Genomic DNA, 16928 nt, shown 5'->3' on the forward strand with positions numbered 1-16928 from the left:
ATTCGTCTCTAAGAATTCTGGTCTTTCGTAAAGTCTGCCGAGACCACGTTTAGGTGTTTGAAACCCTGAATGGTAAGTATTGCACCGTGATGATTAAAGAAAATGTTACCGAAGATAGCCAATAGATGGCATTTCAGTGTAAAAGTACGGAAGCAAAGGACGGTGAGTGTATTGTCCGAATGGTTCTTTGCGTTCGCATTGGCTTATGGGTTGGTCACGTGGGCTTTCATTGTGTGTTGTTCGAGGTTCTCGGTTAGTGGCCTGAGTAAGTGTTGTGTGTGTGGAGTGTTGAAGATGATTCGTTGGTGGGAAAGTATGGTTTGTTAAAGAGGTTTTCTCGCTAAATGAATCAAATGTGATATGATCTTGTGCAGTGTTTCTAGGAAGATCGTAGTTGTGGCCAGCGTGGGCAAGAAATGCATTCCTTAAAATAGTGCGGTTTTCTTTTATCAGGTGCGGTTTGCTTTGTTCTGTGATGCCTAATGGCGGTAGTCGGAGCCCGATCCACTCGGCATATGATGGCTTTCCCCGGGATGGCCGCTTCGCAACAGGCTATTCTGGCCGCGGCACAGCCCTATTACCATACTTCCGTCACTTCACAGGACATGCAGCCCGACAGACCTATTGGCTATGGAGCATTTGGTGTAGTTTGGTAAGTCTGTTTACGTCTTACTAATAGAGTGCCTCTTCTTTCTCATAGCGGAACTTCGTTTTCTTTCAGTTTGTAGAGGAGGTGACAGCACTGTTCATTTTAGCTCTTCATGTGGGTAGCAGGTTATCTGTCAAAACGCTTGTACATAACAAGTAGTGGTGGAGTGCCCCCAAATGAAGTCCTGTCACTTCTGCCGGATAATAACGAAGCGATGTTGGTGCAATTCCGAACACATTGATGCCGTTATAATTTCAGAAAGAAAAACAATATTAGAGGCAGGCGTAAGTCATATTACAAGCTTTCAGAGAAACTGGAACATGGCCAGGTGACCCAAATTTTATACCGTTTCCTCTTAGGCCACACTTTTATTTTCCTCATTCTGAAATTGGAGCAATATGAAATGCTTGTAATTTTCATACACTTTGGTTTAAATATAAGAAATTATGTATTGATAATTTTAATTACGTGTACTTGAAAAAACTTGTTCGGGCACCATATGGATTAAATTCAGTTTTAAACACCCTAAAAATTGGGGTGGGGGGAAGAAACTGCTGGTTATCTCCTTCAAAAAGATGAATATATCTACCGTTTATCATTAGCAAAGATAGTTGGCCACAAGGTTAATGTAGTGATTCAAAACTGCCTATATCTTTAGTGAAAAGAACTTGATTGCATTCATTGACATTCGTTAATGAATTATTAGTATAAAAAAAAAAGTTAACATTCGCTGAAATTTGACTGTCATTTCCCTAATGCGAAGGGCTGTGTGCCCGAGAACGCAGCCATGAATTTATTGGTACCATGCCTTTTTCCTGCCAGTCCTATTACAGTTGAACTGGAAGGAAAAGTTCTGTCCCAGACCCCTCAGGAAAACACGATAGTCCGAGATTACATATAATGGTAAAAAGGAATTCATTAATATGTTTATTAATTTATGGATTCGCATAGTTATGAGAACAAAAATGTGTAAATTAACATTTTTTTTTCATTGTTAACATTTTTATTAACATTTTTTTTCACCGTTTAAATATATAACGAAAAAAAAGTTTGACACTTTAATTTGTAATAGTGCTAGTAAAATATGCATTTTATGCTTATTTTGCAGTTACACAATTTTATCATAACTTCTTTAATTACTTTAGTGATTTTATTAATTTTAATAAAAAAATTAAGTCAATAAAAATTTAGGGCCGAAAGCTCCCTGAAAAATTAACAGGATGCGCTTTTGATTTTATCACTTCATATAACCAATTTGTCTTCAGACCGTTTACCTCGGATTATCAAGACTACTACAGAAGTGCATGTATTGTTTTCAACTGTATGTTAAGCCTCTGAGGTCTCAAGATTCTTCTTGTAATCATCCCAAATGAATCTTATCTTGGGTTGTACTCCTCCGAAGGATATTATTGTTAGGTGCCAAGTTTGTTTATCATCAGTAAATATTAAAAAAAGTTTATCCCCTCAGTCCATTTTCTGTTCAATTTTCTTCGAGCATTTTAATTTACATCTGAAGAGTAGCTTGCTAGCCTCTCTTCTGTGGCGAGACGTCGCCTCACTCCAATCCTTCGACCCGTCTGATTGGGGTGGCTGTACCAGGAGGTAGAGCCACCCCAATCAGACGTGGTATGATGACAGGAGTTTTAAAACCTCCCTCCCTTTGGGGGTACTCAAACGTCCTCACCAAGATAGTGGTAGTCCATGAGGTATATAGGTATAATCTTTTTTTCATTTAGAACTTATGATCTGCATTTAAAAAAAAAAGTTCCATTCAGAATTATTCCAGGTCCAACATCAGTACTGGTTTGATGTTTTATTTTGGTGTGTGTAAAGTTATCAGATGTTAAAATTATCAAAAACAAAGCATAATTTTAATAGATGGCCGAAGTATTTCAGCACTGCCAGTTTTCATTGCACCTATAATGCAAGCCTTGAATTAAACCCCACTCATGTAAGGGAAGGATGTAAAAACACGCATTCTTGCCTATATGTAGGGAAAGAAAAAGCACTTTAAACAAAATTTTAGAAAATAAAATGAAAATGCAAATTGATTTTTTTTTTTAATAAATTTTTCTTTACATTTTCTATTTTAATTTGTTTGCCAGTAAAATATTCTTGGGTATTTTAATGCATCTAAGGCCAATTTAAATGATTATCTATTCTTTGCAAGCTTCTTTCATTGGTTATTCTTTTCTTATGTTAACATAAAAATCAGTTTATATTGAAGAGAAGATTAGATCACATTTGTTTAACAACCTTTGTGAATTTGCACTTAATGCCTGCCTCTAATAAAATGGCAGTACTGTCCAAAATAATGCAGCCATGCTATCATTAACTCATCCACAAGTGAGGTTCCAGAATGTGCGGGTTCCCCTGTAGTGAGATTTCAGTTGGGGTGGGCTCTGTCAAGTGAGTTTATTGTTTTGAAAAAATGAAAACTTTGTGCATACATACTTTTAAATATTAATTTCTTTTTATTTTGACTTGATTGCCCATTAAAGTAAAATTAGTGCACCAGGGGCTCACATCTGGTGAGTATGGGCTTGGCACACCCAGGGTCCCGAGCTGGATATCATCATTCTTCTCTTTCTTGGTGATTTCTTTCTACTTCTCTCTCTCTCTCTCTGGGTTCTAGGGCAAATCAGTTTTTTTTTTTTTTTTGGCTGGTGCAGCATACGCCTCAGGCTTCCTTGCACCATATGGCTAATAATAATAATAGTGTCAGAAATAAAACCTCAATTAATCTTATAAGAATAAGTCCTTTATGTGCTCACTTTATTTCTTTTAACGATTGATGTTTAATATCAAATGCGGTTTTAAATCTGGTTTGTTTCTATTTGTGTAAGCTAAAAGTGGACAACAGAGGCAGACAGATTAAATAAAGAGTGAAAATTAGCTGGTCATTGTATGGAAAGGTGATCAATGTTTCTATTGATCACCTTTTCATAAAAATCTTCATACATTTTCTGAAGTGTGAAATTATATTAATTTAAGAAAGGATTAGAAAAACAACAGTCAGGTATGTTCTCCAGATTAGAAAAATGGGATGGATGTGTGTTTTTAAATTTTTTTTAATTTTATTATACTGTATGTTTTTTTGCAGATGTATAAGCTTGCTTCCTAACATTAATTGCTCCTACTAATAAATAGTATTGTCAGTACTAACTGTAATGTCCTTGCCTGATTTTCAGAATTTTTTTAGTGCTGTTAAAACTATATACTATTAGTTGTAAAACACAAATAAGAGATGCAGCCAGAAAAATTGTCCATACATAATCTGTAGATTAACATGCTCACAAAACAAAATAAATAAATAAATAAAATGAATACTTTCAGTTGTATGTAATACACTAATTGTACTTATGATAATAAATTTACAAATACCAGATCTTTTTTTTTTTTTTTTAATTTGTATCAATAATGTAATTTTCATCATACTGTATTATCCACCAGGAGAAAATATGCTTGAACCACTTCTTCACAGGATAAAGTATTTGTGCTATCCAGTTTGCAAAGACAAATTGAATAATTAGTGTGCTATGCCCTACAAAAATAAGCCCCCCCCCCCAATTTTACAATTGGTGTACCCAGTTTAAAAGCAAAGGCTGCATTTGTGAGGGAAATTGTCTGGGTTGCCTCTGCACCACTGATGAAACAGGCAGCGTTTAAGAGAAGTCTTTCGTTGAAGCTTACAAAAATCCACTTGCAGATACATCTGCGAGTTGAATATGCCTCAAACAACAGTAAGGTATATTCTCCAGAAACTTACTTTTGAAAGTGTACAACTTGTAATTAGTACGACCATTAAAAGCAAAATGACGAATGCATGTGATAGTTTTGTTGTGACGACTTGACAGAAAGGGAAAGAAAATGGCATGGCTTGTTTTCAACAATGAAACCATCTGTTTGAATGGGAAAGTCAACTGCCACAGTGTTGGAGTATATGGCACTGAAAACCTTCAAGTCACTGAGCATGTGATTCCCCAGAAATAAATGTTTTGCACTATTCAACATCAGTAAATTAATGGTCTTTATTTTATTTATTATTTATTTTTTTTTATGGGAAGGTTATCAACAGGATATATTGAATGACTGGGTAGTATTTTAACCTATGAAGATTTTGTCTATTTCATGATATCAGCAGAATCTTTCTGCTTATTGCACGCAAAAGTGAGACGGTGCACAGTTTTGCTTAAAACAAGACTGTGCACCATCTTGTTACCTTTGTACATATGTATGAAAATATCTCAGTAATACACTACTGGATAGACAGTTTCTTGGGCCATCTCTGGAGCAAATGCAGCCACAGATAAGGTGGATGCAGATTTGAGCCTGCACACTGCCAGTAGAACAGCATGACCCATTGAACTATGGCAATGAAAATCTATCTGCCCTTAATAGTTCAATATATATAGAGTCAAAATGAAGTTGTAAACTTTTTGGTCTTGTCTGTCTGGAGAATAAATGGAAATTTATTATTAATAAGGTGCCAAAGGAAATCACAGGTGGTGCTGCTCCTGGACTTTAAGCCTTGTGACTTACTTTTGTTATGTAAAGGATGACATGCTGTGCCTCATTTCCAACAGACATTCTCTTAACTAAGATGCAGGATCACTGAGACAATAGCATCATTCACTACAGACTTATTGGCAAGGTCTGGAAAGAAATGGATTATCAAATTGAATCTGTTGAACTTAAATCAAGTTCTGTAGGATCCACAGGATTTCAGTGAGACTGTCCATCTCTATATTCTCCAGTAATAATAAATTGTAGTATTTATTATTCATACATTGGTGTTCAAAGAAAGTGCATCACCCCTTAAAATTGTAATTGTTCGAATAATGTAAGTATATGGCAATATTTCTTACAGATTGCATCAGATAAGATTGACATGCATTGGTGATGATGTAATATTGCATCAGCTGTTACTTTCGCTATATAAGCACGTTCTGCAAGAGTTGCAGTCATTCCTTGCTTGTGTCAGGATGAAGAGTTATGTGCAGTTGATGCCACGAAGAAAGTGCTATTGTTGCTTTATGTGAGGAAGGATGTTCTTCTCGTCATATTGCATATAGTGTGTCTTGTAATCAGTCGACAGTGAGTAGAGTTCTTTCCAAGCTGAAGAATACTGGTACTGGAAAAAAAGGAACCTGATGCAAACGAGTCTCTACACCAAAACAGGACTGCATTTTGAAGTGCTTATGCCTTAAAAACCACAAAGCTTCTTCGTCTAAGCTGAAAAGAGAATGGGAAGAACATACAGGAGTGGTAGCAAGTGCAGTAACAGTCAGAAGACGCCTCTTTAAAAATGGACTTGTAGCCTGTCGTCCTAAGAAGAAGCCCCTCCTCACACACAAAAATGAAAAAGGCCCGATTAATTTGGTGAGGAGCATGTCAAATGGATCCCTGAGCAGTGGAAGTCAGTTATTTTCTAGGACGAGAAGAAATTCAACCTGTATGGCTCTGATGGGAGACAAACGATTGGCTGTAGACGTGGTGAAGAATACCATCCAGACTGCATGGTGTCTATAGTGAAATTCCCTAACAGCCAAATGATATGGGGGTGTATTTCGTATCCCCTGCAGTTTATAAAAGGTTCCATAAATGCCAATGGGTACCTGGCTATATTAGAAGGCAAATTGCTGCCAACCATTTCAACCTGCCAAGTAACACTGCATCTTTCAGGATGACTCTGCGCCTTGTCATTGGACAAAAGATGTTAGTAGACACTTCTGTATTTACTTTAGCTTCATTCCTGCTTTAGAGGTTCAACAGTAATGTGTTTACATTTGTTACTGGTGAAAAAATGGTTGGAAGAACGGTCCATTACAACTCTCAGCTGGCCAGGAAACAGCCTGGACCTGAATCCTTTGGCATTATGTGGAATTTGCAGGTGCCAGAAAAAAACCAAAGACCTTTTGTGAATTTCAGGAAGCCATAATTTGTGTTTGGAACCATGAACTATCAGTTGATTATCTTCAGAAATTGACCTTGTCATTGCCTCGACAGTGTGGTGCTGTCAGAGGGGGTCAACTAAATATTAGTTTGCACCTGGTGAACTTTTCATTTTGTTTTCCATTTAAAATGATAAACTGAAGTCATAATTGTCGTGTTTACCAAAACCGTTGTAGAAAGGTTACAAATGCTCATTTTGGAATATTTTGAGAGCACCTGTCAAATATTACTTAGCTTTGCCTTAACTATTAATAAATATCTTTTGTTTATATTTCTATTTGTGATGCTAGTCATTAATATAACATATCATTGCGAAAAAGGGTTAGAAATGTGAAATTCCTAGATGATGCACTTTCTTTGAACACCAGTGTGTTTATTTATATCACATTGTATTTGAGTGGGAGTCTTTGTTTATTTGAAATACACTGGTGTGCAAAACTTAAGGACCAACACTATTTCTAAAGGTTTACAACCACAAAATCTTTACTTAAGGTGCTCTTTGCTGATGAGAGTAGATTCAATCTCAGCAGCTAATTCAGGTCAATATTCTTGACCTGATAATCAGGTCAAGAATATTCCTTTCTTTTGTTCCCTCTGTAACATGCTAGTGTATCTATCCAATTATATTTAAAGAAAGCATAAAGCAGTAAGCAAATCTTGAGCCATAATTACGAGAGCATCCTTGGATTCAGGGGAGAACCCTATGGTTTGGAAATGTGCAAATGTCTTTCCAGTTTGAAAAGGGAGGGGATCAAAGGGTGAAGTGAGTAAATCCAGGCCTATAAGCTAGATTGACTTCTGTTGCAGAGAAAATAATGGAATCATTGGTTAAAGCAGTAATGCTGTACTATCTAGACAGGAATGCAGTTATACAGCAATCACAGCAAGGATTTGTTAAGGGGCAACCTTGTCAGACCAGTCTGATTGGCTACTACAATGTAGTAACAAAGGAACTAGATGCAAAAAGTAATTTTGACATTATATGCTTAGATTTCAGAAAAACTTTTGATACTGTTCCATGTGAAAGTCTGCCCCACAAATTTCAGTGTGGCATTTGGGGGCAAGTTATTGCTATGGATAAAGGGATGGTTGACTGGAAGAAGATAGAGGGTGGTTATGAATGTTATAAATATTCTTTTTGGACTAATATTATCAGTGTAGTGCCATGCGGTTCTTTGCAGTTCCCATTTTCAATATTTATTAATGATATTGATGAAGGTATATCATGCATAATGTTAAGTTTGCAGATACAAAAGTTGGCAGGATGGACAGTAATCAGGGTATATCACTGCAACAACATCTAGAACAGTGGTTTTCAACTGGGGTGCCCTGGCACCTTAGGGTGCTGCAACAACATTCCAGGGGTGCTGCATAATTTGGGTTTACTTAAACTTATTATTTTTTTAAAATTTATGTGTTTATTTCATTATAAAAAGGTGTACAGTATCCTTTTAATGTTGTGGTGATCAGTAATTGATGTTTACTTAGTACCTCTATATAAAGAATAAAATTATTATATACTGTAGTTATATAATTTCTATTATGAAATGTAATTTTGACATTATATGCTTAGATTTCAGAAAAACTTTTGATACTGTTCCATGTGAAAGTCTGCCCCACAAATTTCAGTGTGGCATTTGGGGGCAAGTTATTGCTATGGATAAAGGGATGGTTGACTGGAAGAAGATAGAGGGTGGTTATGAATGTTATAAATATTCTTTTTGGACTAATATTATCAGTGTAGTGCCATGCGGTTCTTTGCAGTTCCCATTTTCAATATTTATTAATGATATTGATGAAGGTATATCATGCATAATGTTAAGTTTGCAGATACAAAAGTTGGCAGGATGGACAGTAATCAGGGTATATCACTGCAACAACATCTAGAACAGTGGTTTTCAACTGGGGTGCCCTGGCACCTTAGGGTGCTGCAACAACATTCCAGGGGTGCTGCATAATTTGGGTTTACTTAAACTTATTATTTTTTTAAAATTTATGTGTTTATTTCATTATAAAAAGGTGTACAGTATCCTTTTAATGTTGTGGTGATCAGTAATTGATGTTTACTTAGTACCTCTATATAAAGAATAAAATTATTATATACTGTAGTTATATAATTTCTATTATGAAATGTAATTTTTATAATTATATTATTGTAATAACTATCATATAACATATATTTTTTAATTTTATATACATAAAACATGCACACATTATAACATGCATATATATATAATTATACAAATATTTAAATAATGTGAAATAGTTGGAAATGGAATATATCATAAAATAAAAAGGAGGGTACAGCATACATATGGCCTTGCCGTACTTCTGGCATTATTTTATTTTTATCCTTATTCTAATTTATATATATATATATATATATATATATATATATTTATTTATTAATTATAGCTTAAGTAAAATAGGTACGTGCTATTTAATAGTATATTATGTTAGATATGAGGGTGGTGGCCGAAAATATAAAACCGATTCTATATAAATATAAGAACGTATGTATTTTAACAAGCTGCCCAAAAATATAAGATTATATTGCATAAGATATTTATAAATTGTTACTATTATTGACGCGCACACACACACACACACACACACGAGGGAGAGAATCAGATCTAACAGGCAGAAAATTGAGTATGGGTGCCGCGAATAAAAAAAATTACTTAGGGGTGCTGTTATTAAAAAAAACATTGAAAACCGCTGATCTAGAAGAATTAGGTTATCATGCAGGTTTTTATTGTGTGGCACCACAGCAAAAGAGGATTGCACATTTTGGTACACTGCAGCTTTTTGATCAGCAGACTTAAACTTTGATGTATCTACCATAGATAAGTAGTACTTATCATGATGATTTGTGGGCTCTCTCCATATTTCTATCAGAAGAAATGGGGGTGATCACAACTTGGCTTGATCACCATAGGCATTAAAAAATATTAGGCTTTATAAAACATGGTGTCACCAACAAAATTATGCTTTACTTACTTCAGACATATACTGTAATATCCACAATCATATTACAGCAACTCGAATACAAATAAGAAACAGTATTTTATTAACAGGTGTTCTGGTTTGTAAAATTTTCCTAAACTTCTAACTCTGTAACAAGACAATGTTGTAACAATACATTAATTTATGGTTGATAGAGAATTTAATGGGACTCTAGTAAATTTTGATATCATATACTTAGCTTTCAATAAAGCTTTTGATAATGTTTCACATGAATGATAACCGTACAAATTTTTAGCACTGTGGCATTGGACAAGTTAGTGCTCTATGTATAGAGGGATGGCTGAGTGGCAAGAGAAAGAGTAGTTATTAATAGACTGCTGTTTATGGGTTAATGTTATTAGGAAGTCCCAGTTGCAGTCTGATATTCATAAATGTTAAATTGCAATTGCTTCTGAACATTTCAAATAGGATGCTAGGACAGCTCATGTAGTTTCATCAATGATACTAGGGTAAGCACATTAGAATGACTGAATGTCATACAGCCCTAGGAGCTTTCAGGACTTCTCCGGTCTCCAAAGCCTTTACATCGAGGCATATGATCCTCCAGTATATCTTCTCAGAAAAAAATATTGCTATCTCAATATGCTGCTAAGATCCGAAGTTTCCCCTTCCTATCCTAGTTGGGAGTACCTATATAATACCCGGTGGAATTCCTTTTATGAGAGTAAGCCACATGAAAACCGACCTGCGTCGCTCAGACTTAAAAGAACTTTTTCATACTTGGAATGTTGATCTAAGTGACATTTCTGAGGACACTCTTCCTGTACCACTTTAGTTACATTTTCATGCCTCTCATGATGACTACTTTCTCCAATGGGGGAAGGATGTTTTAGCTTCTGCCAGTATCAGACAGTTGCATGCAGCCCATGCCAAACTCAACTGCAATTCCTGTGCGGTATACACTGATGGATTGAAAACTGACAATACTGTAGGTGCTGTTGCAGCCACTTGCAGTATCTTCACTGCTGAGCTGTATGCCATAAAGCTTGCACTTGAACAGATTGTTGAACGCTCCATTTCACCAGCCCTAATCTATACTGACTCTCTCAGTGCAGTCTTTGCCGCAAGGGAAAATTTCTCTGCCTGTCATCCTACATTGAAAACTATTCACTATCAGTTACTCTCTTGCAAAGAGTCCAATCAATTGGTAACATTTTGTTGGGTACCGGGACATTCAGGAATTCTGGGAAATGAGTCTGCTGATCTTGCCACTAAACAACCTCTTACCACATTCTCACAGCGACTTCAGGTTCCATAAATGGATTACAAGCCTGTAATTTGTAAGGCATATTATGAAAACTGGTCACAAATCTGGCAAAGTAATACCAACAACAAACTACCAAATCAAACAAGAACCAGAGTTGTGGCTGTCTGGATTTGGACGAGAAGAAGTGGTATTGTCAAGACTGAGAATTGGGTATACTCATATTACACACCTGATTTTATTATTGGGAGAAGATCCGCCCCAGTGCACATCCTGTCAGACCCCACTTTCTTGTAGACTGTCCTCTTTACTTAGTCTGTTTCTAGCACCTTTCGGTCATTCAGCAAATTAAACGAATCCTAGATTTTAATCCCATTTTCTTCGAAATCATGCAAACATAGAAGAACTGTTAACATACTTAAATCATATTGGCATATATGCAAGTATATCATTAAATTGTTAAAAGGTATATGGATATAAGAAATAAACTATGAACTGACACAATTTGGCCCTTTTGTCATTAAACTTAATAACAACAACATCAATGATACACGTGAATTTTGCCAGAAGGAACATGGAGGTGATTATCCCATCGTATAAGGCAATACAGTCCACATACTGAATACATTACTGCATACAAGTCTAAGCTTCATTTTAGGAAGGATGTAAATATTTTAGAACAGGTGCAAGAAGAGGAAACAAGATTAGTTGAGGGGAACAACATCCGGATTTTGTAATACACATTTGTTTTTTAAGTCTGATATGGCAAAGGACATGTTCTTATATTCCTTTTTTTATTGGAAAAAAAAAAAAGTTTTCTTATTTTATTTATTTTTTTCTAATGTATGACCTGATTGTATTCATTGTCACAGATTACTAACACCACTAGAGTGTTTTAGTTATAAGTAAATTATGTATAAGAACTTAAAACCAGAAGGTTGTAAATGGCAAAGTCAAGAGTAGTCATTTTAGTGGTGTTTTGAGTGTTGCTGGTACTTAAGTGTTGCAGGATTTTAGTACATATATTTTTAAAAAACTTAATTCAGAAACATGCAGCATACAACCAAAATGAGGCTTGCCTGACTCGAAAAAAAATTGATTGTTTACATACTCTCCCAGTACACATGATTTAGATGGCCAGTAATACTCACCAGGCCTATAACTGCACTCTTGTATGAATAAAATTGGTAAGAGTGTAAAGATCCATTTTTTAACATGTTGTATTTCATCATTGCTATCAATAAAAAAAAAATTGTATATATTCCATATGTAAAGTGATTATGCAGAATCCTGTTATTTCTTAAACTTAAAAGAAATAAGTGGTCACAAAATCTGGTTAAATGTTATGAAAAAAGTGCTGTATTGTGAAATAAAAAAAAACCATTGGGGATTCTGTCAGTGATATGTACTGTATAGGAAATTTGCCAGCAGGATAGAGAGGTGATTATCTTGTTGTATAAAGGTGCATTCAAGTTATAAGGTCTCTAAATTGAATTTGAAAAAGAAATAATCAGTATATCATTTGTGTGTGAAAATGCTAGTATATTAGTTCAGGATGTTGCCAAAAGATAGCAGGACTCAGCTGTATCATGCTTCCAACAGTGTAGTATGTTTGCAATATTTTAGCATTAAATCAGCTCACACACCAACCATAAGAATTAAGTATTTACTGTAACTAAAATATTTTAGTTACAGTAAATACTTATGGTTGGTGTGTGAGCTGATTTAATGCTAAAATATGAATTTTCCCAACCTCAGAGGCCTTTTTCAGGACATGTTTGCAATACTTAAAATGGTGGTCTTTTCTCATCTAGAACAATGTGTAATTATGTAGTATTTGTATTAAAGATGAAAACTATTGAAATTTATCAGATTAATGTCAGAAGTTTGTCCTGACAACATAATGGATGTGAGTAGCAAGCCGCAAAAATTTTATGAAGAATGGAAGTCTTGCAAGAACAAGACCTTAAACCAGTCATTTTAAAGCTAACATCTGCTAGGTGGAGGAAATTGTTTTGGGTGATACTAGATCAACAGTGGATGAAATTCCAACAGCGACAGGCTTTTTTGTTGGCTCTATGCATAACATTCTTCATGAAGATCTCAGAATGACCAAGGCATGGGTTCCTTGCTAGCTTTCTCGGGAACAAAAAGACATTTGTATAGTTGTGCAAAGCAGTGCTCACTCAAGATGCTTTAATATATAGTTTTTTGTTCTTCTTGATTGTAACTATGGATGAGGTATGGATTTCACTGTTCAGTCCTGAACCTAGGTGTCAATTTGTCTAGTTGGAAGCACGCTGAGTCATCCCAAAAAGTTCCATGTTGCTGCAAATGTGGAGAAATAAAATGCCCAGTGTGGATACAGCTGTAAAATTGCATGCTTGATTAAATCTATGGTTAATCTCTTCCACGGACAGTGACTTACTGACATGCACAAACGGTAGATTTATTTCTGCACGGCCAAAGTGTTAATGCTGTTATTATGACTATTCATATGGCTTGTTAGATAGACTAAGACGTAGGAATAAAAACAACAGGTAGCTTAGTTGGCTTCCCACTACACACTAATGCTATGGAAGAGAAGGCCTAGTGAGTGGCCTTGAGCTGTCTGTAGTCTTTCCTCTGCTATAGTTATAATGGTGGTTACATGCAATAAATTGATTGAATTTCTTGACAGTACATTATTTAAATCAAAATGTCATGCAAATTAATGAAGATTGCACATACCTCATTGTAATTATTCCTTAAGAAGGATAGTTAATTTTTTCTCATTTTCTTCAATGCAAAAGTACTTTTTTTCTAAAGCATATTCATTAGTAATGTACTTAGTATTCATTTAAAATTGCATTACAGTATGTGATAAGTTTGTGTATTGTCCTTTTTTCAAACTAACAAAATGAACTGTTATTTATATTTGTAACCACTAGAACTACCTTTTAGCTATTATCAATGTTTACAGATGCAAATAAACATTGATAACAGCTAATATTCAGAATTAGCAAAATATTCAGTTATTAGTGCTTAATTAATATATCCACTAGGTATACTTCTAAAATCTGACACCTTTCACTCCTCGAGATGGCCGTATTTTAAAGAGTTTACTGGGTAAGTCCAGCTAGATGATAAAGGAAGATTTCAATTAAGGGAGGTTTTAAATGAAGAGCTGTAACTTAACAGTAACATAAAGTAAATTGCAGCTATTATCAGTCCACTGCAGGGATGGAAGCCTCCTCAATGATTCATGTTGAGGGAAATGGACCATAATCTGCCATGCTGGTCCAGTCAGGGGCTTGAAGCCAGCTTATTCAGAGTGTGTGCTACTGCACCCCACTCCTGACCACTTGGGCTATGGAGGCAGTAACATATCAACTCATTAAATTGTGTTTGATTCATGATTGAGACTTTTTTTTTGAAAGATGATTAATATGAGTAGCAAAAGATTAAAGCAAGCAAACTTAGACAGCATCAGCCAAAAAAAAAATGTCCCACATCATCTGTCTAACAATTTATTCACTATGCATTTATTATTATTATTATTATTAGCCATATGGTGCAAGGAAGCCTGAGGCTTATGCTGCACCAGCCAAAAAAAATTCCTGAGTTACCCTGAGAGAGCGAGAGCAAGCAAGAGCCAGAAGTAGAAAGGAATCACCAAGAAAGAGAAGAATGATGATATCCAGCTCAGGACCCTGGATGTGCCAAATCCATACTCACAAGATGTGAGCCCCTGGGGTTATTTTTCCACAATACCAGATGGAAGCTTGTTCCAACAATCACTCTCGGGCTGAAAGCAAATTTTTTTCACATCTATCCCTAGTTATCCTCCTGCAGTCAAAGTTTGTCCCCTTATGTGTGTTATCTGAGAAAAGCAAAGATTCCGTTGGATTTTGTTTATTCAATCCATTTAAAGCTTTAAACATTCTATTCAGATCTCCTGATTGGTGCCAAGTTTCCAAGCACTTAAGTTTTGTACCTCTGATTTACCTTGTCGCTCTTCTTTGCACCTGTTCCAACAGACCTATGCACTACAAAGATGTGGCCTAACCATTGCCTTTTACAACAGGACAGTAACCTCTGTCTTTGCTGGTAAAATTCCTGTATATCATTGATACAATCCCCATAAGCTACTCAGCAGCCTATCTGTACTGCTTAGAGAACTTCATGCTTGGACTATACATGTGTGCTAGCTGTTTGGAGTAATTTTTGAACATACCCTTTTATTACCTAAAGTTGATTGGATATTAATTTCTCTGTTTCAGATTAATAGTGCTGTAATTATTTGCATTTACTTGGTTAAGTAGGCAAAATAGTTTCTTACCTGGTCTAACAATTTTCAAAAATCTTAGTTGAAATAAGACAGAATTTTCCCACTATTGTGTTCGCTATTATTGATATAAGCACAGTATATGGACTGTTTAATATTCTTTTGTGTAATTCAGTTAGTGTATAGGGTTTTTAGAATTTGCAAATTATAAATCTTATGAAGCAATTTCATAAAATAATCAGTTATATAGTGTTGTAGTAACTGAGTACAGCAATCTTTTGCCAACCATGGAGGATATGTTCCTGATAATTATGAAAAAACTTGGGCTCTGTAGAAAATAAGAGATTAGACGAAAAACAAATGTCAATAAAATATATAAAAAATGCAGTAAACTTACTTTTCTATTTGTTGTACAGCATCAAAATGACGATTGTTTATAATTTGTAAGAAAAAAAGATAAGGTATGAGACAAGATATACACAAGATTTCAACTGCCCTATTAGATTGCATCTTCATTTGATATGGGCATCTTGATTTGGTTAGGTATCACTGGCAGATTTTTTCTTCAAAAGTTGAGAATGGATGGTTGGCTCATTTTACATCTAAAATCCCTCTGTACCTCCTCCTCATCATCAGCCATTTTCAATCCACTGCAGGATGAAGGTCTCTCCAGCAACTTTCCCGTTCCTTCTGTTTTGTGTAATGGCCATCCATTTATTACCCATGAACTTGTGAATTTCATCTCTCCATCTCTGTTGTCTTCTGGGTTTTTTTTTTTAGCTCCTCTTGGGTACCATTCTGTTATTTTCTTAGTCCATCTGTCATCATGTCTTCGAGTTGTGTCCTGCCCAAGACTATTTCAGTTCTTTAGCTTTGATAAGAATGTCCTTTACTTGTGTTTGCTGTCTAATCCATTTGTTTCTCTTCTTATCTAACAATCTGATTCCTAATATAATTTGTTCCATTCTTTGCTGTGTGGTTTCAGCTTTTCTTCCATTCTTTTGGTGAGTGCCCAAATTTTACTTCCATAAGTCATGGTGGGGAGTATACACTGGTTCATTATTTTACGTTTCAGACATTGGGATATTGCTCCCCCAGTATGTGACTATATTTCCTGAATTTCCATCCGAAATTTATTCTTCCTACTCATAGGGCTTCAATTCCTCCAATCCGTACTCTGAGTTTGAGCTGTGCTCTGTAATGGAATTAATTTTCATAAAATGGTCAGCAAAGTTAAATCAAATGGTCAGAAGGATCCCCTTCTATTAATGTGTGGAATTGAAGGAGCTCCTCAGCATTATTATGCTTTGTGTTGGTTAGCTCATCGTCCAAACATTTCACTACCTCTAAAATGCACTGCATCTGAGCAGCAACCAGAAGATTGCTTCATAAGTCCTTCACTGTCTCCTTCCAAAGTTTTCTCCAACATACATTAACTGGCAGTGACTTTATTATATCAGTGGCATCTTTTATGATGTTAATATAGTCCATAATGTTTTAGTTTTCCAGCATTGCAAACACACAGTATTGGCTCCCTGTTCTCTTCATTGTTGCTGTCACACCTTGGTCCGGGGGCTGCAGACGTTATGTTGTATTAAGGGGATAAAAACATAATTTCATGTTTAGATGAGTAAATTGAAGCATCTCAGGATGACTGGGTTCATTGTCAATAAGTAACACCTTAAATTGAAAAACTAGCTGTTTTCTTGAAAAATATCACTCCACCTCTAGGACAGTTGTTGAACCAGTCTGTGATTATGGTTGCAGTAACCCATGTCTTGGAGTTAGGGCTACAGAAGACTAAGATGTGCCTTATTTTTCCACTA

The 16928-nt window shown here is 35.5% G+C and overlaps 1 protein-coding gene across 2 annotated transcripts in view; it reads left to right on the forward strand.

Moving 5' to 3' along the window:
* The first annotated feature begins 257 nt into the window (after positions 1-257).
* nmo (serine/threonine-protein kinase nemo) overlaps positions 258-16928 on the forward strand; it is a 249634-nt gene continuing 232963 nt past the window's right edge. For both annotated transcript variants that reach the window (XM_090387956.1, XM_090387947.1), the window contains exon 1: positions 258-652. In XM_090387956.1, the coding sequence (XP_090244082.1) occupies positions 483-652 (170 nt within the window). In that variant the 5' untranslated portion in view covers positions 258-482. The remainder of the gene's footprint in view (positions 653-16928) is intronic.

Source organism: Mastigoproctus giganteus, chromosome 2 (genome assembly GCF_048544385.1).
Source record: "Mastigoproctus giganteus isolate SK-2022 chromosome 2, ASM4854438v1, whole genome shotgun sequence".
NCBI classification, from domain to species: Eukaryota; Metazoa; Arthropoda; class Arachnida; order Uropygi; family Thelyphonidae; genus Mastigoproctus; species Mastigoproctus giganteus.